This window comes from Microcaecilia unicolor, chromosome 4 (assembly GCF_901765095.1).
Source record: "Microcaecilia unicolor chromosome 4, aMicUni1.1, whole genome shotgun sequence".
In the NCBI taxonomy this organism is placed as follows: domain Eukaryota; kingdom Metazoa; phylum Chordata; class Amphibia; order Gymnophiona; family Siphonopidae; genus Microcaecilia; species Microcaecilia unicolor.
Window position 1 is genome coordinate 236,065,390 of NC_044034.1, and position 25,852 is coordinate 236,091,241.

The 25,852-nt window shown below is 44.1% G+C and overlaps 1 protein-coding gene across 1 annotated transcript in view; it reads left to right on the forward strand.

Moving 5' to 3' along the window:
• NALCN (sodium leak channel, non-selective) overlaps positions 1-25,852 on the forward strand; it is a 690,956-nt gene that overhangs the window by 645,897 nt on the left and 19,207 nt on the right. Inside the window, 3 exon segments of the mRNA XM_030201343.1 lie at positions 6,912-7,069; positions 11,036-11,186; positions 14,242-14,388. Of these exon segments, the coding sequence (XP_030057203.1) occupies positions 6,912-7,069; positions 11,036-11,186; positions 14,242-14,388 (456 nt within the window).

Genomic DNA, 25,852 nt, shown 5'->3' on the forward strand with positions numbered 1-25,852 from the left:
GTGCTTACATCAGTGTGGAAGATAAGCCCATCTCTGTACAGCTTCTAATTGTCTGCTTAATGAGAGGCTTGCTATTATTTAAGCTCCCTGTCAAGCCTCCCACAGTGCCATGGTATCTCAATTTCATTCTTACTCAGCTGATAAAAGCTCTATTTGAGCCACTTGATACTTATCATCGGAGGTTTTTTAATCTGGAAGGTCTTGTTCTTGGTGGTGATCACTTCAACTTGCAAGGTCAGTGAATTCTAAGCCCTAGGAGCTCATCAACATTACACAAGATTTCATCACAACATAGTAGTTCTATCATAAGTTCTTTCCTAATGTGGTGTCAGAGTTCCATCTTAACTAGTCAATTGTTCTGCCAACATTTTTCCCAAAATCTTATGCCCATACTGGTGAAAGCGCACTGCACACTTTGGACTGCAAGAGAGTCTTTGCCTTCTATCTGGAGCAGACTACAGCCCATAGACAGTCCACCCAGTTTTTTGTTTCTCTAGACTCTAACAGGATGGGGCAGCCATCGGTAAACTCGTGTTATCCAATTGGCTAGTAGACTGCATCTCCTTTACTTACTCCCAGGCTTGGCTAACTCTAGAGGGTCATGTCACAGCTCATCATGTCAGAGCCATGACTTCATCAGTAGCCTTTTTGAGGTCAGCCTCCATAGAGGAGATTTGCAAAGCTGCAATGGGTCATCTATTCGCACGTTCACATCTCACTGTTGTCTTCAACAAGACTCTGCCTGGGCTCTGTCAGATGATGTCACCCATATGTGTCCTGTTGACCTCAGAGAACACATGCTACAGATGAGTAACTTTGCTTTATTTCAGGTCACCAAGATCCAGTGCATTTTTTCTAGTGAAAAAGGTGCTGGTACTCAAAAGCTAGGCCACCCTTCAGGGGTGGGGTGATCACTGAGGGACCCATCCCACAATAGCCAGGCCCCCTGCAACCAGTCACAGAATCTATGACAAGGCAGAATTAGTGTGTAGAGCCTGAGTTCTTTCATTAAAACTTGGGTTCTATGGCTCAGTTTTAGCAGACAATGGAAAAGGTGCCAGTACTCAGTACCCCCAAGTACCCCCTCAAAAAAAGTCCTGCCTAGATCAGTGGTCCAAGTAGGTACCTAGGGTAGATATTCAGCCGGCAGTGGTGAGCATTTTCTTTAACCACTGCCAGCACTGTTCCCTCTAAGCTGAGCAGGAACCATGGATAATCTGAGATGGTTCTTATTTGCTGTGGTAATGACAGGGCTTTTTTTGTGGGGGTATTTGGGGGTACTGAGTACCAGCACCTTTTCCATTGTCTGCTAAAATAGACCCAAGGACCCCAAGTTTTAATGAAAGAGCTCAGGCTCTACACACCAATTCTGCCTTGTCATAGGTTCTGTGACTGGTTGCAGGGGGCCTGGCTATTGTGGAGTGGATCCCTCAGTGATCACCCCACCCTTGAAGGGTGGCCTAGCATTTGAGTACCGGCACCTTTTTTGCTAGAAAAGATGCACTGGGTAATGCGTTCCAGGTTTTATTAGCCTGATATGTGAATGAACTATCAAAGATTTTTTTATAGCGAGCACTTTTGATCGCTATGGAATGGTACTTCAATATTGTGTTTTCAGTCACTAGGGACTGGCAGGTTCCCTGGAGTCCTGCAGAGCTTGCCTGTCTCATACTATTGAAACTGTGGTAGTGAGACAGCACTCCCTACTGGCAGGACTGTAGGTGGAGGACTCCCACTCAGCTTAGAAAAAACAGTAGCCACTGGCATTTTTCCTGGATATTTAATGCAGGGCGGGTTCAGAACCCTTATTTTATCATCCTCACTTTAATATTCCCTTATCTCTTGTTTGTCCTGTTTGTCTGTCCTAATTAGATTGTAAGCTCTGTCGAGCAGGGACTGTCTCTTTATGTCCAAGTGTACAGCGCTGCGTACGTCTAGTAGCGCTATAGAAATGATAAGTAGTAGTAGTATGTCCGGACACCTGCATTGAATATCTGAGTTTATGCAACCAGCTATCTCTTATGTAGTTAAATGCAATATTCAGCACTTAACCGCCTAAGCGACACTAAATAAAGATAGGACTGACTTTTATGCAGTCCGATGTAACTGCTAGGCAGTTAAGTGCTGAATATAACTGCCCACAAAATAGCCAGCTTTGTGGTCTGTAATGATATTAACTGGTTAGTGCCACTGAACAGCAGCAGATAGCCTTAAACAAATGATTTAACCAGCCAGAAGCCATTTCTGGCTGGTTCAATTGCTTTGAATACCAACCCCTTCCTTTAGCATTGCTTTATAAATTCACATGGACACCTATGGTTCTCATTTCCAAGAAAGAAAAACATCTCAAAAGCAGTACAAATCGCCAGATGGATGTTTTTCATGGGGAAAAGTCCAAGTTGTGACTTTCTAAACTTGATTTGAGATGGGTTTCTCTGCAGTTCATCTAAATTGCAAGGGGGGTTGGTGTTGGGAGCGTTTTTAGGGCAGGATTTGTGCAAGCTCAGAATTTGGACATTTTCCCAGGATAATGGAACAAGATTAAAATGTCTAGGGTAAAAATTGAGACTTTTTATCTTGACCTGTTTCAATCACGACTAAGTCACAGAAGGGTACCCTAACTGACCAGCTGACCATTGGAGAGATTGATTCCCCCCCCCCTCTTAATCCCCAAGTGGTCACTGACCCCCTCCCATCCCCCAAAGATGTGACAGTGACAGTACATAACAGGCTTTGTGACAGCTTCAGATATTATGGCCATTCATATTAGAGCAGAAGCTGGTCCCAGGAGTAGGCTAGTGGTCAGTGTAGTGGACTGTAGAGAAAGGGACTCAGGTCTATATCCCACTCTAACTAGTACACTTGTGATGGAAATTGTGAGCCTTCCAAAATCCACAATATATCAACTATACCTATAGATAGGGGACACCTACAGACCTGAGGGCTTTTGTAGTGGTATACAGTTAGGTTTTTAGGTGTTCCCGGAGGGCTCACAATACAAAATAAGGATGTTAAGGTAGGACTTGTACGTGGGTCCCTCTATGTGAATTTCACTGCTCTAATCACTAGGCTGCCCCTCTGCTCTGCTGGGATGTCTGTCTGGTCAGTTTCCTAGGAATGGTGCTATGTTCAGGATGAGAATTTTTGCATTTTCACCAAAACATCTACAATTGAAATTGGATTTCATAGCGAAAATGCCCCTCCACATGTCTTTCTAAATTACCAACACAAAAGCAGTCTAAATCACTTCTAAAATGAAGTGCATACTTTCATTATACCTCAGGGGCTAGTGTAAATATATGTGGCTGAAGTACGCATATAGGTATATAATATTATAACCTACGTGCATACTTATGATTCTGCTGCACTCCAACAAATCTGTTCCCCCAAGCACACCTACAACCAGGTCACATATAAATATACTCCTGTTTGTCACAGTGTATATTTGTATGTGTAGTATGATTTTATAAGAGGCATTTTCCCCCGGATTCTATATAGTGTGCTTAGAGATCCATGCCAAAATCAGTGGGGATTCTATAACAATGCATGTAACAAGCTAATGCGTGCTGATAACAGCACTTAACAAGCAATAATAAGCACTAATTGGCACTGATTAGAATTTAGTCGTGCAAGTCGCTAATCATATTCTGTAACGATGTGCGTCAAACTTCTCATGCGTGCATTCAAAAAGGGGCATGGTTATAGGCGGGGAAATGAGTGTTTCATGGACGTTCCAAAATTTACATGCTCAGTTATAGAATATGGCCCAGTGCGCCTAAATGCGGGGATTTATGCCACATTTTTGTTGGTGTAAAAGGATATGCATAGATTTAGGTGCTGAAATATGAACTAAGCGTATTCTATAATTGGCACCTATATCTAGGCACCAATTATAGAATACGCTTAGTCTCAGTGCCAATTTTGTAGGCATTATATATATATATATATATATATATATATATATATATATATATATATATACAGTGGTGGAAATAAGTATTTGATCCCTTGCTGATTTTGTAAGTTTGCCCACTGACAAAGACATGAGCAGCCCATAATTGAAGGGTAGGTTATTGGTAACAGTGAGAGATAGCACATCACAAATTAAATCCGGAAAATCACATTGTGGAAAGTATATGAATTTATTTGCATTCTGCAGAGGGAAATAAGTATTTAATCCCTCTGGCAAACAAGACCTAATACTTGGTGGCAAAACCCTTGTTGGCAAGCACAGCGGTCAGACGTCTTCTGTAGTTGATGATGAGGTTTGCACACATGTCAGGAGGAATTTTGGTCCACTCCTCTTTGCAGATCATCTCTAAATCATTAAGAGTTCTGGGCTGTCGCTTGGCAACTCGCAGCTTCAGCTCCCTCCATAAGTTTTCAATGGGATTAAGGTCTGGTGACTGGCTAGGCCACTCCATGACCCTAATGTGCTTCTTCCTGAGCCACTCCTTTGTTGCCTTGGCTGTATGTTTTGGGTCATTGTCGTGCTGGAAGACCCAGCCACGACCCATTTTAAGGCCCTGGCGGAGGGAAGGAGGTTGTCACTCAGAATTGTACGGTACATGGCCCCATCCATTCTCCCATTGATGCGGTGAAGTAGTCCTGTGCCCTTAGCAGAGAAACACCCCCAAAACATAACATTTCCACCTCCATGCTTGACAGTGGGGACGGTGTTCTTTGGGTCATAGGCAGCATTTCTCTTCCTCCAAACACGGCGAGTTGAGTTCATGCCAAAGAGCTCAATTTTTGTCTCATCTGACCACAGCACCTTCTCCCAATCACTCTCGGCATCATCCAGGTGTTCACTGGCAAACTTCAGACGGGCCGTCACATGTGCCTTCCGGAGCAGGGGGACCTTGCGGGCACTGCAGGATTGCAATCCGTTATGTCGTAATGTGTTACCAATGGTTTTCGTGGTGACAGTGGTCCCAGCTGCCTTGAGATCATTGACAAGTTCCCCCCTTGTAGTTGTAGGCTGATTTCTAACCTTCCTCATGATCAAGGATACCCCACGAGGTGAGATTTTGCGTGGAGCCCCAGATCTTTGTCGATTGACAGTCATTTTGTACTTCTTCCATTTTCTTACTATGGTACCAACAGTTGTCTCCTTCTCGCCCAGCGTCTTACTGATGGTTTTGTAGCCCATTCCAGCCTTGTGCAGGTGTATGATCTTGTCCCTGACATCCTTAGACAGCTCCTTGCTCTTGGCCATTTTGTAGAGGTTAGAGTCTGACTGATTCACTGAGTCTGTGGACAGGTGTCTTTCATACAGGTGACCATTGCCGACAGCTGTCTGTCATGCAGGTAACGAGTTGATTTGGAGCATCTACATGGTCTGTAGGGGCCAGATCTCTTACTGGTTGGTGGGGGATCAAATACTTATTTCCCTCTGCAGAATGCAAATAAATTCATATACTTTCCACAATGTGATTTTCCGGATTTAATTTGTGATGTGCTATCTCTCACTGTTACCAATAACCTACCCTTCAATTATGGGCTGCTCATGTCTTTGTCAGTGGGCAAACTTACAAAATCAGCAAGGGATCAAATACTTATTTCCACCACTGTATATATATATATAAACTCTCCCCCTTTATGTGCATATCCAAGCATATATTCATGAAAACTCCTTCATAAAATTAAGGGGTCCTTTTACTAAGCAGCAGTAATCACTAAGGCATGCTTACTGTACAGGAAAATTCACTACCATGGGGTGCGCTCAAGCATCCTGTGGTAGTTTTGCCATTGACACATGCTTCCCATGCCCTGGGGGGGGTTTGGGAGGCAGAGAGTACACATATCCTGCATTAATTGGTTAGTGCAACTACATTGCGGCACATCAACCAATTAGTGCATGGTTAGCGTGGGAGCCCTTACCACCTAAATAGGTGTTGGTAAGGTCTCCCACGCTCATGGCCCAGTGCTAATTGGAAAATCAGCACATGGCCATTAATTGAAGAAATGGAAATTCAGCCATTTTACAGCCGCATTAAAAGTGGCCTAAGCAGGGCCGCCGCGCCCCCCCCCCCCCAGATCGCAGCCATCCCTCCACCCACAATTGTCGCCGCTGCCCCCTCCCAGATCACTGCCGAAATACCTTGTGGCTGCCGGGTATCCCGAGGTCCCACCAGCAGAAGAGCAGCACTGAAGTTGTTCCTCCAGGTCCTCCCCAGCCGTCAAGGAGCTGGAGAGAGAGAATCCCCAGTGCTGGGCCCCCCTTGGAGGACTGGACAGGGGGAATTTTGCTCCCACGGCCCCCCTCTTGGCAGCCCTGGGCCTAAGCATGAAGGGAAACCCATTCGGTAGTCACAGTGCAGGCCACTTTTTAGCATAGCTTAGTAAAAAGTCCCCATACTTTTTATTGGGTTTCTTAATAGATTTTTTTTTTGTTACATTTGTACCCCACGCTTTCCCACTCATGGCAGGCTCAATGCGGCTTATATGGGGCAATGGAGAGTTAAGTGACTTGCCCAGAGTCACAAGGAGTTGCCTGTGCCTGAAGTGAGAATTGAACTCAGTTCCCCAGGACCAAAGTCCACCACCCTAACCACTAGGCCACGATTCTGTGCAAACCTTTAGCTGCTGTTATTTTTTTAAGTGAAAAATAAAATGAAAATACACTTAGATATATTGTTCACAGTGCAAAAACACTGATAAATTGTAACTTTCAGTATCCTCCATAAACACTGAAGTTTCTGGAAAATAAACACCCAAGCATGATGAGGTAAAGCTTGATTAAAACTAGATCCCACAATGAATATCTCTGAGTATTTCTGTGATAGGAGAAGACTCACAGTATCTCAAATATTTATTTTCTATGTGTATGGAAGATAGTTGCAATAACACCAATAATATTAGCATTAGAATATAATAATTTACATATTATTTTTAAAATTGTTAACCAGGGGGTAATCCCTACTTTCCGTGTGAAGTTTCTGCTGAGGCTGCTGCGTGGAAGATTGGAGGTTGACCTGGATAAGGACAAGCTTTTATTCAAACACATGTGCTATGAAATGGAGAGATTACACAATGGTGGTGACGTTACTTTTCATGATGTATTGAGGTAATGCATGTATATTTTTACTTATATATATATAGGAGATAGATATTACATCTCAGTGCACATTATGTTCACTATTAATTGATTATTAGTGATATACAAGTAAATAAATCAAATCAATGCATAAGTTTCGAAGTCCAAAGAAATCTGCAAGCTTTTTTTAGTCAGAAAAAGAAGGGAAATGGGGACAATTTTATTTTCTTCTGTCAGAGACTGTTACTTGCTTAACAGAACAAAAATTGTTATTCTTTGTGTATTGCTTATTTTTTCTTTGTGTATCGCCTATTTTTTTTCTATTAATTGCTATGGGACACTTTTACTAAGCCACCTAAGCGCCTTCGTGCGCCAACACGCACAAATTCTAAGTTACCACCCAGCTACTGCGTGGCCCTTGTGGTAATTTTATTTTTGGAGCGCATCCCCAAATTTTTTTTATTTTCTGGCGCACATCAGCTACGCGCGTCAAGTGGTATCTGACGCGCATGGGTCATTACCACCCGGTTACCGCGTGAGACTTTACTGCTAGGTCAATGGCTGGCGGTAAGGTCTCAGACCCAAAATGGACACGTGGCAATTTTCATTTTGCCGCACGTCCATGTTGGGCAAAAATGAAAAAAGGCATTTTTTACAGGTGCGCTAAAAAATGATTCTGCACGTGCCCAAAACACACGTCTACACTACCACAGACCATTTTCAGCACACCTTAGTAAAAGGACCCATAAGTGCTAATATTGCTATTAGCATAATTTTTAAAAATTACCATGTTATCACTTACCGCCACCCATTTTCTAGGTGGTACGGGCTCATGCAATATCCCTGTACTAACCAGTTAGCATGCAGTAATGTAGATGTGCTAACTGGTTAGTGTAGGAATGCCCACTCTCTGCCTAAAAATTAAAAAAAAAATTTTAATGTGCAGTTACCACACACTTATTTTAAAGTTGCTACAGGGGGTCTGAACGTGTTTTGCGGTACTCTATTTTTAGCTGCATTAGGCATGTATTAGCACCTAATATAGCTTAGTAAAAAGACCCCAAAGTGAATACATGCTTTCAAGGTTTTTTTCTATGGTAGGAGTTCAATCTTGGCATGTTCTTTCAGTGGACTTATGCTTAAGTTTAGAATTACTGGAGTTAAAAGAAGTTGAAGACTCATTTGTTCATTCTGGCTTTTAATATTAGTTCTTAATTTTTCTGCTTTCTTTATTTTATTTTTAGCTTTTATTTGGTCTATTTATTTTTGTATATATGTATCTGATCTTTATATTGACTATTATCCCCTTAGATTCTTGAGATAGAATACAAACATAATAAAATTAAATTAAATGAACGACTATGAGAGATTCAAGATGGTGCTCTGAAGGAAGATGCATTCACTAGGGCTCCATTTTCCTCATTCTGTTATGCCTAAAAAGAGAAAGGGTAAATCAGGTATTCACTCTTCAGTGGTTCTGGTTATCCCTACTTTGATTCAATCAGCTGTGGAAACCTTTGAGGAGAGAGGGCCATCTACCAGAGATGGCTTGCTTGCATCACCTTAGGCAGTAGCAGAACTTTCAGTGCTGATCAAGCACAATGTTTTGCTAACTCCCAAAGAGCAGGTCTCTCTGGTGAGCCTAGCTGATGCTTAACTAAGTTGCGAAGGGCAGGAGCAGTCACATTTCTCCTTCCATGGGAGTTCGGATCAATGTTGTCATGGTTATCCGGTTAGAAGGAAGCAGGTTGCAGAGCCCAGAGCAGCCCAGAGGTGTTGGTGCCATAGAGGAAGGTTAATCAGGTGTGACAGAAACCTCGGTTACTGTTCCTGAGAGAGCCAAATCACTATAACCTTGATTAATCTGGTTAGTCCCCTGGTATTCATCCCCCGGTATTCATTCTAGAGGAGATAGAGAAGTTAGTGGTTGGCCTTGGCCAGAATTTGTCTTTGCAATTGTCACAAAATATGGCGAAAATCTCCAGTTTTGGTTCTTCAGGAGGCTCAGTTGTCAGTGTTATAGTCTCATGTGGAGAAACTGGATTTGATCATTTAGAGAAACTGGTTGATTCTGTCGTAAAGGATCATCTCAATTTGCATTCCAAATGTGAAAATTTGGAGAATACTATCAGGCTCATTTTCGAAAGAGAAGGACGCCCATCTTTCGACACAAATCGGAAGATGGGTATCCTTCTCCCAGGGTCGTCCAAATCGGTATAATCGAAAGCCGATATTGGATGTCCCCAACTGCTTTATGTGACAGGGACGGCCAAAGTTCAAGGGGACGTATCGGAGGCATAGCAAAGGTGGGACGGGCATAATGGAATAAAAGGGCGTCCCTGATGAGCACTTGGATGACTTTACCTGGTCCTGTTTTTCTTACGACCAAGGCACAAAAAGATAGCCGAAATGACCAGATGACCACCGGAGGGAATCAGGGATGACCTCCCCTTACTCCCCCAGTGGTCACTAACCCCCTCCCACCCTCAAAATACATCTTTCAAAATATTTTTTGCCAGCCTCAGATGTCATACTCAGCTCCATCACAGCAGTATGCAGGTCCCTGGAGCAGTTTTAGTGGGTGCAGTGCACTTCAGACAGGTGGACCCAGGCCCATCCCCCTCCCTACCTGTTACGTTTGTGGAGGAAACAGCGAGCCCTCCAAAACCCACCACAAACCCACTGTACCCATAGCCCTTCACCCATAAGGGCTATGGTAGTGGTATACAGTTGTGGGGGTGGGTTTTGAGGGGCTCAGCACACAAGGTAAGGGAGCTATGTACCTTGGAGCAATTTCTGAAGTCCACTGCAGTGCCCCCTAGGGTGCCCGGTTGGTGTCCTGGCATGTCAGGGGGACCAGTGCACTAGAAATGCTGGCTCCTCCAACGACCAAAGGGCTTGCATTTGGTCGTTTCTGAGATGGTTGACCTTGGTTTCTATTATCGTCGAAAATCAGAAACAACCAAGTCTAGGGACGACCATCTCTAAGGACAACCTAAATTTCAAGATTTGGGCGTCCCCGACCGTATTATCAAAACGAAAGATGGATGTCCATCTTCTTTCGATAATACGGGTATCCCCGCCCCTCCATCTGGACGTTTTGTGAGGTCATCTTCAACAAATCTTGAGCGTCCCTTTCAATTATGCCCCTCTATGTGTCATAGGAATCTGTGGCTAATTAATTTTCCATGGACTCCAAGAATATCTGCTCATGAACAGTTTAAGAAATATCTCATTGAGACTTTGCATGTACCATCTCAATCTGTTTCACCAGTGGCAAGGACTTATTATTTACCACCTTTTAAAAAGAAATCGGGGGAGGATGGACATGACATTATTTCCTCTATTTCTGAGGACAGTTCGGAACCTACTGCTTTTTTTTGAGATATCTAAATTGATGTGGCTATTTCCTCTACTCTGTTAGTGACAGTGGCATTGGATCCTGATTGTGATTGACTACTGAAACTTTTTCTTCAGACATAGGAATCTTCTTTTCTTTCCTGATGTTGCAAAAAGTACTCTAAAATGACCTAAGCAGTTTCTTGTGATGTGGTCCAGAGTTTTGACTCGGGGGGGGGGGGGGGGGGCATTATTTTTACTCAAAGACTTGTAATTCAACTAACAGCTTCAACATTTTCCATTGTGAAAAGTACGACAGAAATTTAGGGGGTCTTTTACTAAGGAGCACTGGCGTTTTTAGCGCGCTAAAAATAGGCACGCACTAAACCTAAAGACGCCAATGTATTCCTATGGGAGTTTTTAGCACGTGCCTATTTTTAGCGCACACTAAAAAAGCCAGTGCACCTAAGTAAAAGACCCCCTCACTTTACATCTGATGAAATTACTACTCACCAAATGGATAGAGTTAAAAAGGTGCTACAAAATTATTTCATTGCTTCTACAGACTTGCTTTGTACATCGATAGAGCATTAATACTGCAAATTTACTTGTGTGCCAAATGTCTCATTACTTTCTACATATATATTTATTTTCCAGTATGCTGTCATATAGATCTGTGGATATTCGAAAAAGTCTTCAGCTGGAGGAGCTCCTAGCCAGGGAACAATTAGAGTATACAATAGAAGAAGAAGTAGCCAAGCAAACAATACGCATGTGGCTGAAAAAGTGCTTGAAACGTATCAGAGCAGTAAGTTAAAAGTATTAATCTGTCACAGTCATCTGTACCGATCTAGAAGTTCGTTCATTCTTGAATTCAATTTTCTAAGCTGGAAAACTGGTTCATGATTAGGGGCTTCTTTTCTTAGATGCCTAGAAATTATAAATCTAGGTGTTAATTAGGGGCTGTCTGACAGCCCGATGATCAAAGGTAATTGCAGGCACTAGAGGCCACTAACACCGGATTAGCACCCACATTTACCTGCCCCCTCATGATCATCAGGCTGACAGTGCCTGAGTGAAGCAATAGTGCAGAGCTCATTTATATTAGATTTAAGTGAGCTCTGCGTGTATTTCACCCCATGATCAGAGAACAGTGCTGTGATCGTAGGGACGGAATAGCGCCTTAACCCTACGCCAACTCAAAGCTGGCATTAGGGTTAAGGCTCTGTTTCCACCCCCCACCCCCTTCAGAGTCAGGAAGCCCAGACTGTCACTGTGAGCTCAGGCTGCCACTTTTTACCCCCCTCCAAAAGTGAGGCCCTGTTTGCTTAAAGTACTTCTCCAAGCCCCCACACACCCCCAAACAGCGACACCCCCGAGCCCCCGCTGACACGAGGGCACTGAGGCTGGAGGTCTGGTGGATCTCCAGCCCCCCCTAACCCCCCGAAACCCCAAATAAATCTCTGGTGACCTAAGTGGGCTGCCACACCAACCCCCCACCTGCCCTGGTGGTGTAGTGGACCTCTCCCCCCGTGCTGGCGGAGGGAGTAGCATACTCCCTTCTCTTTCCAGCACCGCCTTCAAAATGGTGGCACCCAGCCCTGCCCAGTGCATCCTGGGATGCACTGGGTGGGGTTTCCCGACTATATAAGGGAGAAACTCGTGTGGGGGCATGTGCATACTGTATACGCAAGTAAATGCCATTTTTCTAAACATTTACATGTGTAATGAATGGGTGCATAAATGTTAATGCCTATGTTATAGACCTGCCCATGATGTGCTAGATTCTATGAACCTGAGCTTTCTTGGGAAAATGTGGGGTATAAATGTCATAATAAATAAAAATAAATAAAAAAATTTGGCGCCAAAAAAACGCACTTAGCTTTATTCTATAAACCTCACCTAACATTAGGCATGGTTTATAGAATACACATAGCGGCCATTCCCGCGACAGCCCTCCAGAAACAGAAAAAACCTTATGTACCTAAATATATAAGATACCTGCAAGCCTGAAGGCTATTGAAGTGATGTACAATTAGTAGGTACTTTTCTGTTCCTGGAGGGCTCACAATTACAAAAACAAAGAGTTAAAGTGGATTTTGAAACTGGGTCCCTTGGCTTACAGTCCACTGTCTACTACACTAACCACTAGACTGACCCTTTGTGGTGGTTTTGTAAGAATGCTGCAATACACATCCCTTGTTTAACACTCCCCCCCCCCCCCCCACCGTTCAAAATTTGGGCATTTCAGTTTGTAAAACGGATGTTCATACTGGACATTTCCAAGACATGGGCGTCCTTTTGAAAATGCCCCTCCATCCCAGTGTGTCTATAACACATTACAACTCTTTGTACATGTTCTCTCTGCCGGAGATGGCAAACGCCTCTACAGTATTATATAAGCCACATTGAGCCTGCAAATATGTGGGAAAATGTGGGATACAAATGCAACAAATAAATACATAAATATATACTGTTATTTGAATATTTTTTCTGCTGAAATTGGATATTGTCTATGTCCAGATTGTTCATGCTGTACACCACCTTGGCTAAATTTCTTCCAAAAAGGTGGTAAATAAATCCTATATAAATAAAATAAATGATACTGCTCTTTTTAAAAAAAATGTTGTGTTTAGAAGAACTGTTTCCATTATGCATACCACCAAGAACATAAGTGTTTCCCACTACCTTATAGATATTTTACAAAAGGCTCTGTGTTCAGCAATCCTTTAAAAAAATATTCTGGAAATTATGTATGCCCTGGCTTGGACATCCCTTTATCCTCCTAGACAAGCTATGCAAAATTAGGTTTCACAGCAATAAAGGAACTTCAGCACTTAACAAAAAATGAATTACTTTGAGGTTGATATTCAAATTAAATTCTCCTCCCACCCCCGTCCTGTACTCTGTGTTTAAATTTTGTTTGGTCAGTGAGTTAGCTGATCAAACTTTAGCTGCCACCGAAGAAACAGTTCATGAAGCATTCTGAAAATGTGGTTTGCCTTTAGTTAAACAGTGTTGATATTCCGCGTTATCTAGTTAGCTGGTTAAGTCTGGTCACCACTATCAACTAGAGATGTGCCTTCATTAGCACACATTTGGTTCATTAGCCTATCTTTAAAATATAAAGAGCATGCAAAATTGATATAATGTGCATTTACCTACAAATTTAACATGCTTACATTCCATAAAATAAACCAAAAATGTCTGAAAATAGAGAATATTAAAATATATATATTTGTCTATTCACACCCCTGTTACCAGCTGTCCTAATTTTAGCTAGATGTGCTAATCAAGGGGCCCTTTTACTAAGCCGTGTAAGCGTCTACACATGCCCAACATGCGCCAAAATGGAGTTACCACACGGCTACTGCATGGCTGTTTGGTAATTTCATTTTTGCCACGTGGCTGAAAAATAATTTTTATTTTCTGCTGCATGTATCAGACACGCACCAAGTGGCATTTGGCGCGGGAAGGTCATTAACACCCAGTTACCGTGTGAGACTTTACCGCTAGGTCAACGGCTGGCGGTAAGGTCTCAGACCCAAAAAGGACGCGTGGCAATTTTCATTTTGCCACACGTCCATTTTCGGCAAAAATTTTAAAAAGGCCTTTTTTTACAGGTGCACTGAAAAATGATTCTGTGCACACCCAAAACCTGTGCTTACACTACCGCAGGCCATTTTTCAGCACACCTTAGTAAAAGGACCCCCTAATTAAATTATTTGGTTATAAACATCTTGACAAAGTTAATCAATTAAACTTAATTAATTGTGCAGTTCATCACAGTACTGATTATCACCTCTTTGAATTTATCACTGTATAACTATCTTTTGGGGGGTTCTGTTTTTGTTTTGTTTTAGAAACAACAGCAATCATGTAGCATCATCCACAGTCTTCGAGAAAGTCAACAACAGGAACTGAGTAGGTTTCTGAATCCTCCCAGTATTGAAACAACACAGCCAAGTGAGGATATGAACTCAAATAATCAGGACAACACACAGCCAGAGGTAAGATCTGTACTGCAGATAAATGTTTTTGATTATTTTACAAACTAGAAAGCAAGTATTAAAATTAATATTTTATGTGATGTTTTCTAATTTAAACCTACAGTTTCAAATATGCTAAGGATTTTCTGCTATTATATGCCTACATAATTACTTAGCACATCTGTCCTATTGTACCTAATTTATCAAAGGTTTGCACATTTGAATGGGATTTTGGATACTTTTCCATTTGAGTTCCAGGCCAAACATGGAACGGACACATTACCGTTGTCTGTCGTCGATACCATTCATTGGGGCTTTGATCGAGGAAATCAATATGTTATGGTCCTATTGGACATAGCTACAGCATTCGACACATTAATTGCTTATTGAATAAACATTTGAGTTCTTTAGTGATTGCTGAATAAGCTTTATAGTGGTTTGAGTCATTTTTAATAGACCAACAATAGCGGATAGCCCTGAAAAAGCGATTTAACTAGTCAGTGGCCAGTTAAATCATTTTGAATGTCAACCAGCTTTTATGCAATGTTGCAACCTCCTTAGAATTTTAGATAACACAGGATGGGAATCTTTTTAAATAAATAAATACATTTGCAGTTCAGTACTATCCTATATAATAATTTGCACCTTTAACGTTCTACCTCTGGATGCCTGGGTTCGTAACACAATTCCCATTGGTCCGCCCTCGCGTCGGAATGTGATGACATCAGAGGGAGGATCAATGAGAGAGAAGGGAAACCAGCACCAGCCAGCCACAGAATGTTGAAGGTGAGGATTCCATCGCGGAAGAATCGCCCCCTCCCTCCCCCCTGTTCTCCGAGTGCCAGGCCCCACCTCTCCTCTAAGTTCCAGGCCCGCTCCCCTCCCTCCCTCCTTATCCTCCCCTCCACTACCCTCCATGCCCCCCTCTCCTCCGAGTTGCAGACCCCTGTGCCTCCCTCTCTCCCTCCCTCTCTCTCTCTCCCCTCTGATTGGCAGCCCGACCTGCGTTGCCCGCCCTCTTCTCCCAGTCCTCTGCCTGCCCCTCGCCTTCCTGCATGCCAGCCTAAATTTAAAAGTTCTTACCTCTGGGTCTGCCGGCAGCAGTTAAAGGCGAACAGGCACGGCGCTTCAGCCTGCCTTCCCTTCTATCTCAGCTCTGCCTCTGGGGCCCTTTTACTAAGCCGCATAAGCGTCTACGCGCACCCAACGCACATCAAAATGGAGTTACCACCTGGCTACCGCGTGTCTCTTATGGTAATTTCATTTGTGGTGTGTGTCCAATACACACATCTGAAAAATAAATTTTATTTTCAGAAGCGTATATCGGATGCTTGCCAAGTGGCATTTGACGCGCATAGGTCGTTACCGCCCGGTTACTGCGTGAGACTTTACCACTAGGTCAATGAGTGGTGGTAAGGTCTCAGACCCAAAATGGACACGTGGCATTTTTCATTTTGCCGCACGTCCATTTTGGGCAAAAATAAAAAAGGCATTTGTTACAGGTGTGCTGAAAAATTATTCTGCGCATACCCAAAACACACGTCTATACTACCGCAGGTCTTTGTAAAAGCACCCCTCGGTGTTTTCTTTAAAACTGATTGTTGCCGACTATATTATCCCGATATTCAATGCCAGGTGCACAGCTGGGAGCACACTTTATAGAGTAGCAGTCTATGCACATTTTTTTCATTGTGCAAATTTGTGCTCCATTTACTGAATCTATTCATAAGAGGGCAATTCTATAAAGGAGCATCCAGAGGTCACCAAATTTGAGTCTATTCCTTAAAGGAATAGAGCTGTGTCAATGTTTGCTCCTAGATTGTTAAAAAAATGTGATAAAATTATAGTAATCTATAATTTATGTGCATAATTGTGTGCCCCAGCCATAGTCTGCCCAGACTCCTCTCATGTGTATGGCCGCCATCAAATTATGTGCCATTACTCTTAGGCACCATTTCACAGAATAACACATAACCGGGGGAGGAGCCTGGACCATAGGAGCCAACTTTTCAAAATGATTGGGAGTGCTGAAAATTTTTTTTTTACAGGCAGTGCGTCCCCCGCCCCCAAATACCTTAAAATTCTGTCTACTGCTGTCTTCACCTGGGCAGTGGCAGCGCCACTTATAGGCTGCCTGCAACCTGCACCAGGACTTCTTCCCTTAACAGTCCCACCCCTCAGTCCCCCTGTACTCTGCAAATATAAAGAGATGCAAATTTCAAAAACTGACATATTTCAATCACTATACTATAAATTAACAAATAAAACAAAAAATGGAAAATATGATATCATTTTAGTGGACTAAATACATTTTTCAATTAGCTTTCAAAGGCCAAAACCTCTTTCCTCAGGTCAGAACAGTATACTGCTGTTATGGTATTCTGTTCTGACACAAGAAAGGAGGGTTTGGTCTCTAAACATTAGTTAAAAATGTATTAAGACAGACTTCCGGTGACGTCATGAGCTCGAGTGCAGCTCGATACTGAAGCTCCGAGCCTAATCCCCCTTAAACCACCGCAATCCACAATAAAAATCAAAGCAAGGTACTTACTTTATATGGAAAAATACCTAACAAGTTCGCCCACAAATATGGCGCAAAAAACGCTGAAAAAAGATAGAAGCAAAGCGAGTAGCGGCGACACTAAGACGCTGGAGGAAACCGCGCCAATAGGGCCTATATTTACAGAGGCTCAGCTCCACCAACTGACGCAAGCGACCGAAAGGGCCTGGGAACCCAAATGGATAAGCCTGAATAGCAAACTGGAGGCATATCAGACGACCCTGGACGGGTTCAGTATCCGGCTTGGAGATTTAGAGACGAGGGTCTCGGCAACGGAGGATGACACACGAGGATATGGCCCCGATATCGCAGAATTAAGGCAACAAGTGGTGGAGCAGCGCAACCTCCTAGATGCATATGAAAATAGAGCAAGAAGGAATAACATACGCATTATTGGACTAGATGAATCTGTCCCGGAGCGCAACCTTGAAACATGGTTGGAAACTTGGCTATCTAAAGAGCTGGCGCTCACGGACACGATGGGCCCAATGGTCATTGAAAGAGCACACCGCATGGGCAGGAAAATGGAGAATAGAAATAGGCCACGTGCAGTCATAGCGAAGATAATGAATTACCGACATAAAGTAGAGATAATGCAAGGCTTCAAAATTAAAAGGGACTCGCTACAGTATAACCAGAGGAATATTTTGATATTTCAAGATTACTCTACTGCTGTCCAAGAAAAAAGAAAACAATATCATCCGCTTTGCTCAGAACTGGCACAGAAAAAAATTCGATTTCGACTACAATACCCAGCTCAACTAAGAATATATATACAGGAGAAATGGCAGCATTTTTCCACGGCAACTGAAGCCAGGAAACATTTAACGGACAATAAAATCTTGGAGGCAGTTTAAGTTAGCCTTCTGGCATAACTGAAATAATATACAAATCACAGCAAGTATTACTGAATATGTGGATAGCAAGATTATTGTTTATTGTTTAAAAATGTTGGGGAATCGGGAGCTCCAGGTGATCACCGAGGTCACAGGACATCCACCTGGAATATCCAGGTGGATGTACAAAGGTCACATGCGTGGATGGGATGGTAGGGGGAGGGGGGGGATTAGGGAAGAAGAACCTACTCTAAATATGGTAAATAAGGGACAAAAGACAGAATTCTTCAGAAATATTGAGGTTATGGTAAAACATGGAAATATGTTGATCAAGATATATGCAAGGTCCCTAGCGGGCACAAATGTTATGGGTTATAAGCGTCAAAATATGTGTATAGCCATGCAACAATGCCAATTAGAATTATAACATGGAATGTAGGGGGCATAACATCCCCTATAAAACGGAATAAAATACTCACAGCCCTCAAGCGACACCGGGCAGATATAGCCTGCATACAGGAAACCAGATTAAATGATATAGAACATTCTAAATTACAAAGATTATGGGTTGGAGAATGCTATGCGGTGAATGCCCAGGGGCGGAGGGGAGGAATTGCGGTCCTAATTCGTAAAGGGTTGGCCTGTAAAGTAACAGTGGTAGAAAAAGAGAAACAAGGTCGATATATAACACTACGAGTATGGCTACAAGGGTTTGAATTTTACTTGATTGGGGTATATGGGCCTAATGAATATGATAAAGAATTTTACCGGACGCTGGGAAGTAAATGTCTCCAATACCAACAGGGTAGGATTTTAATACTTGGGGACCTCAACTTAGTTCTTAACCCAAGAGAGGACACCACTAATCCGCAGTCGGCACACTACTCCGGACAATGAGCAGGAGAGCTGCCAATGTTGTTAAAGACGTTAGACCTGGTGGATGTGTGGAGAACACTACACCCTGGGGAACGTGATTATACACATAGATCAAGGGCCCATGACACACAATCGAGATTGGATTATATTCTCTTAGGTCGTACTATGTTCCACCAGGTGAGGGGGGCAACCATAGGACCGGAGGAGATCTCTGACCATACTCCGGTATGGATGGATTTAGAGTTACCAGATGACAGGACGAGAGGGGCAGGGTGGAGATACCCGGCATATTTAGACGGGGACCCTCAATTTCAAAAATATCTACTGGATAAATGGGGAGACTACTCATTTCATAATAAAGAGCATGCAGAGACAGACCCAATCTTGTTTTGGTCCGCACTAAAGGCGGTTCTTAGAGGGAATATTATTGCATATTGTAGTACCCAAAAGAAACGCCGAATGGCAACAATATTACAACTGGAAAAACAGCTCTCCAAAGCTAAGCGCATGCACATTTCAAGACCCTCCCAGGTCACATTGGAACATTTAAAGACCATACAGGTCACACTTAATACTCTACTCCATGAAAAAGAACAAAGATCAGCAGTGTATTATAAATATAAATTACACAGATTTGGGAACAAAGCGGGACGCTTACTGAGTAAAGTCATAAAACGTTGGGGGGGCTCCCGGACGGTGGCGGCCCTGAAAGATGAGCAGGGTAAGCTTAGAGTAACACAAAGTGAAATTGGGAGAATCTTTACTACACACTTTACACAACTGTACACATCAGGAAACCAAGTAAATAAGCAGGTGATACAAGACTACTTAACTCAGGCGGGTCTGCCCATTATAACACCTGAAGACTTAGCTATACTCAATGCTCCATTAACCCTAACGGAACTCCAACAGGCTATAAAAAAATTGAAAAACCGAACGGCACCAGGGCCAGATGGATATACTGGGGAATTCTATAAAATCTTACCCCTAGAAGGCCAAAAGACTCTGTTGGAGTACTACGAAGAGGTGATCAATGCAGGGACATTTCCCAAATATGCAAATACAGCTTTAATTACTTTAATCCCTAAACCAAAGAAATCGCTGGCTAAAGCAGAAGATTATCGCCCAATATCCCTAATAAACGTTGACATTAAATTACTGGCAGGAATGTTGGCAGACCGAATGGCAAAATGCCTCCCTAACCTAATAAGTTCGGAACAAGTTGGATTTGTTAGAAATAGACAAGCCACACACAATGTCCGGCGGTTGTTATTAGCTATAGCGTCATGTCAGGGGCAGGAAACGCCAGCGGTAATAATGAGTGCAGATGCAGAAAAGGCATTCGATAGGGTGGGGTGGGACTATCTCTTCCAGACTATGAGGACGATGGGGATTGAGGGCTGGTTCATGCAAGCAATAGAAACACTGTATTGTAACCCGGGGGCGAGTATTATTGTCAATGGTATAAAAGAGACTGAGTTTAAAATAATGAGGGGAACTAGACAGGGGTGCCCATTATCCCCTGCCCTTTTTGTGATATCATTGGAGCCACTGTTGCATATATTAAGAAAACAGACAAGCATCACGGGAGTGCAGATAGCAGGTCAACATATAAAGGTATTAGCTTTTGCAGATGACTTAATGATGACCATAACAGACCCCCCTAGATCCATGGCACGTCTGATACAGGAGATCGAGCGATTTGGACAAATCTCAGGATTTAAATTAAATTTGACTAAGACTGTAGCCCTGGAAATAGTAAAACATCCACACAGGGGATGGACTGCTGGATTTCCCCTTGCCTGGGAATTAAATTCTGTTAAATATTTGGGAGTGCAAATACCGGCAGATCTTTCTCAGCTATACGATCTTAATGTAAACAACTTACTCAAAGAGACCATACAGACATTGCGGACCTGGGGCGCCCTTCCAGTATCCCTATTGGGTAGGATTGCACTCTTTAACATGGTCATTGCACCAAGATGGACATATATATTCCAAACCTTACCTCTATACCTGAAAAAAAAAGATGAGCGCACATTACACCGCCATACGCAACGATTTCTCTGGCGGGGGAAGAAAGCACGACTACCGATCTCTATATTGACTATCCCGGTGGAATATGGGGGGCTAGGATTGTTGAATATTCGCTTCATGAGTATAGCTAATGGCATGAGACATATAAATGACTGGTTCAGGCAGACCAGTGATTATACTAACACAGCCCTGGAGCTGGGGGTGTCCCCGGGGATGCATTTTAGTAACTATCTGCATGGCACTGGAGTGGAGGTTCCATACCCCCTGAAGCACTCTGGGATAATGACAACTGCCAGGGCTGTCTGGGAATGGGTGTGCCGCCTCCACCATTTTTCACCTAAGGTGACACCATATTTGCCTATCTGTAACAACCATTCCTTTGTACCAGGACAAATGTACACTGTATTCAAGAGGTGGGAGAGGAAAGGTGTGGTATACCTTCTCCAGGTGGTGACTGCTGAAGGCAGACTCAAATCATTCAATGAACTACAAACCAAATATGGTTTGCCTGCCAGTGATGAGTTTTATTATAGACAACTACGTCATTACGTGTCATCCTTACCATGGACATCGTTAACAGAAGACGTACAGGAAGAAATCTCCTCAGCATATTCTTTGGAATCCCAGCAAAAAGTACCTATGGCATATCACCATAGACATATACGAGATACAGCTTTGGAACTGGACTATGCCAAATTAGCACATACCTGGACCCTGGATTTACAAACTAAAATAACTGCACAGATGTTACAATCTCACATATTGCAGATTCGGAAGACCACAAATGCAGCTGCACACTGGGAACTACAATATAAGGTGGCTTTGAGACTTCACGTGCCACCGAGAAGGGCATTCCACATGGGACTATCCCCTTGGGGCGAATGCCCAAAATGCGGAGCTCCAGGAGCGACAACGGGACACATGCTCTGGCATTGTAAATACACGCAAAGCTTTTGGCGGCAGATTGTGACCCAGGTAACCACTATGTGGGGACAAACGTGGCATTATGATGCCCAATTATTATTTGGACAACCAAAACTGGGGAAAAGACCCAAACGAGGATACACAGCATTTGTGAGGCGAGCCACACTTGCAGGTAAAAAGACAATACTGTCAGAATGGATATCCCATCAACCCCCCAGGGTGCAACAGTGGAGGACACATATGATACACATGATGCGAATGGAACGCATGGCTATAAGGGACCTAGATTCTACAGAAGGAACACAATTCCAACAATGCTGGAACCCGTTTTGGATTACCATGACAGCAGCAGCGAGAAGTCATATCTTAAATCCCTGATAATAAGACTTTGGAAATAAGTGGATGTAGGAGTGGGAAAGAGAGAGGGAGGGTAGGGGTGGGTGGGGGGGAGGAAGTTAAGGGCAGGGGGGGTGAAAATTAAAAACACTGTTTTCCAAATATGGTTTAATATGAATGATTGTAGAACCGGTAGAAAACATACAATGTATATTTACCATGTGTTGTTTATTAATAATAAAAAAAGATTTAAACATAAAAATGTATTAAAATTAGTCCAGTAAACATATCACCTTACTTCAATTTTCTATATTTATTAACACAGCTACCACACTACTTTATCCTAAACTAAAAATAAAATTCATTTTTTCCTACCTTTGTGGTCTGGCCGTTTACTGTTTCTAATTTATTTTATTTTATTTTTGTTACATTTGTACCCCGCGTTTTCCCACTCATGGCAGGCTCAATTCTGCTTACGTATTGTATACAGGTACTTATTTGTACCTGGGGCAATGGAGGGTTAAGTGACTTGCCCAGAGTCACAAGGAGCTGCCTGTGCCTGTGTTGGTCCCGGTCTCTTGTTTCTTCTTTCCTCGATCTTTAACTTTCCCCCCTTTCCATCCAGCGGCTACCCCCTCTCTCCCCCCTTTCCTTCCAGCATCTGCCCCCTCTCTCCCACTTTCCTTCCAGCGTCTGCCCCCTCTCTCCCCCCTTTCCTTCCAGCATCTGACCCCTCTCTTCCTTCTTTCCATAGCGTCTATTTTCTCCATCCATGTGTAGTTTTTCTCTTTTCCCTTTCCCTCATCTGTCAGTATGCATCTCCTTCCTCTTTCTTCACTCCCCTCCATCCATAATGCAACTCATTCCTCTCTCTTCCCTCTCCTCCATCCATGTCCACCATTTTCCTCTCTCTCCACCCCTCCATCCATATTCATCTCACTTCCTCTCTTCCCTCCCCTCCATCCATGTCCAACATTTTTCTCTCTTCCCTCCATCCATGTGCATCTCCTCCTGTCTTCCCTTCCCTCCATCCATGTCCAGAATTTCTCCTCACTCCCCGCCATCCATGTGCATTTCCTCCTGTCCTCCCTTTCCTCCATCCATGTCCTGCATTTCTCCTCTCCCCTCCATGTACATCTACTTCCTGTCTTTCCTCCACTCCATCTCCAGTATTTCTCCTCTCTCCCCTCCGTCCATGTGCATCTCCTTCCTGTCTTTCCTCTCTTCCATCCATATGCAGCATTTCTCCTGCCCTCCCCTGCATTCATGTACAGCAACTCTCCCCTGCCCTCCCCTGCATCCATGTTCAGCGATTTCTCCCCTCTTTCCTGCCCTCCCCTGCATCCACGTTCAGCGATTTCTCCCCTCTTCCCTGCCCCCTCCCCTGCATCCATGTTCAGCGATTTCTCCCCTCTTCATTGCCCACTCCCCTGCATCCATGTTCAGCGATTTCTCCCCTCTTCCCTGCCCTCCCCTGCATCCATGTTCAACAATTTCTTCTCTCTTCCCTGCCCTCCCCTGCATCCATGTCAGCGATTTCTCCCCTCTTGCCTGCTCCCTGCCCTCCCCTGCATCCATGTCAGTGATTTCTCCCCTCTTCCCTGCCCCCTGCCCTCCCCTGCATCCACGTTCAGCAATTTCTCCCATCTTCCCTGCCCTCCCCTGCATCCATGTTCAGCGATTTCTCCCCTCTTCCCTGCCCTCCCCTGCATCCATGTTCAGCGATTTCTTCCCTCTTCCCTGCTCCCTGCATCCATGTTCAGCGATTTCTCCCCTCTTCCCTGCCCTCCCCTGCATCCATGTTCAGCGATTTCTCCCCTCTTGCCTGCTCCCTGCCCTCCCCTGCATCCATGTCAGCGATTTCTCCCCTCTTCCCTGCCCCCTGCCCTCCCCTGCATCCACGTTCAGCAATTTCTCCCATCTTCCCTGCCCTCCCCTGCATCCATGTTCAGCAATTTCTCCCCTCTTCCCTGCCCTCCCCTGCATCCACGTTCAGCAATTTCTCCCCTCTTCATTGCCCCCTCCCCTGCATCCATGTTCAGCGATTTCTCCCCTCTTCCCTGCCCTCCCCTGCATCCATGTTCAGCGATTTCTCTTCTCTTCCCTGCCCTCCCCTGCATCCACGTTCAGCGATTTCTCCCCTCTTCCCTGCCCCCTCCCCTGCATCCATGTTCAGCAATTTCTCCCCTCTTCATTGTCCCCTCCCCTGCATCCATGTTCAGCGATTTCTCCCCCTTCCCTGCCCTCCCCTGCATCCATGTTCAGCGATTTCTCCCCTCTTCCCTGCTCCCTGCATCCATGTTCAGCGATTTCTCCCCTCTTCCCTGCCCTCCCCTGCATCCATGTTCAGCGATTTCTCCCCTCTTCCCTGCCCTCCCCTGCATCCGTGTTCAGCGATTTCTCCCCTCTTCCCTGCTCTCCCCTGCATCCGTGTTCAGCGATTTCTCCCCTCTTCCCTGCCCTCCCCTGCATCCCTGTTCAGCGATTTCTCCCCTCTTCCCTGCCCTCCCCTGCATCCGTGTTCAGCGATTTCTCCCCTCTTCCCTGTCCCCTGCCCTACCTCTTAAAACTCATTTTACCTGACTGAACAGCAGTGAAAGAAGCAGAGGACAGCCGGCTCGTCTTCAGCTTTCTCCTTCCCTCTCAGCGTCCCGCCCTTCCGTAAACAGGAAATGAGGGTGGGACCACAGCTGAGCTGAAAGGGAAGGAGAAAGCTGACGACGACAAGCCGGCTGTACTCTGCTTCTTTCACTGCCATTCAGTCAGGTAAAATGAGTTAAGCCCTGGCTGGGCAGCAGGAAAACAGGAGGGCAGGTTTCAAAATATTGGGGGTGCTTGAGCACCCACAGCACCCACGGAGTCGGCGCCTATGGCCTGGACACACTGGAAGATGGCTGCTTAGGAGTAGAGCTCCCTCAATCTGTTTAGCAAAATGCCATTTAACTATTCTATTTCTGGCACAAAAAACTACTAACTGTATGAGCTTATCTCTATGATATGTCGACTAACCAGACTTGTAAAAACAAAGCTCCTCTACCTTTGGGTTCCAACTGTAAACAACTAAAACAAGACTGTCTGATGCCAGTCAAAATGGCGCAGATTCATAAACACTGTGAAAAGCTGGAACCGCTCATTTCGGAGCTCAGCACGATTAAATTAATGATACAGGACAATGCATCTGGCCTTGCTGCAATTAGATTAGAGATATTAGAAATTAATTGTCAGCTCAAATCCTGCACTGACAGAGTGGCTAATGTGAAACAGAGGATTTCGTGCATGGAGAATGATATACATTGTTACAAAAAAGATCATGAAATGCTTGAAAGTCTCAGAGTGGCCTTGTAAGACTCTAATAACCATTCTTGGCGAAATTATAAAAACAAGTCTAGCTTTTTTGGGGGGTAGTTGTCAACATGGGCTATTGTTAAGACAGGTTATTTTACCACAAGTTGTGCTATTTTAGCACAGGGTCTCATTGCATAAAATGCGCGGTCGTCTTCCCGCCCGAACCGGCTCGTGTTCATCAGTCTTCTTTTGTCCGCGCTCGGGACGGTCGTGTTTTGCCGCCGTTTCATGCCCCTCAGAGGACCCTCGCGCGTCTTTCGTGTTTTTCGAAAAAAAAAAAAAAAAGAGAGAGAGAGAACCTTTTTCCCGTATTTCTAGCTTTTTCCCAGCGTAAGTTTTCTTTCGCTTTCGGGAGCGGCCTTGTTGGCCGCCCGCATGGGGTTTTTCCCCCCTTTTTGTCTCGGTGCTTCTTGTCATCATCGCCAATTTTGATTTCGCCGGCGAGATTTTTGCGCCCATGACATTGAAGCCTTCCAGCGGCTTCAAGAAGTGCACCCAGTGCGCCCGGATAATCTCGCTCACTGATAGGCACGCCTCGTGTCTTCAGTGTCTGGGGGCTAGGCACCGCCCG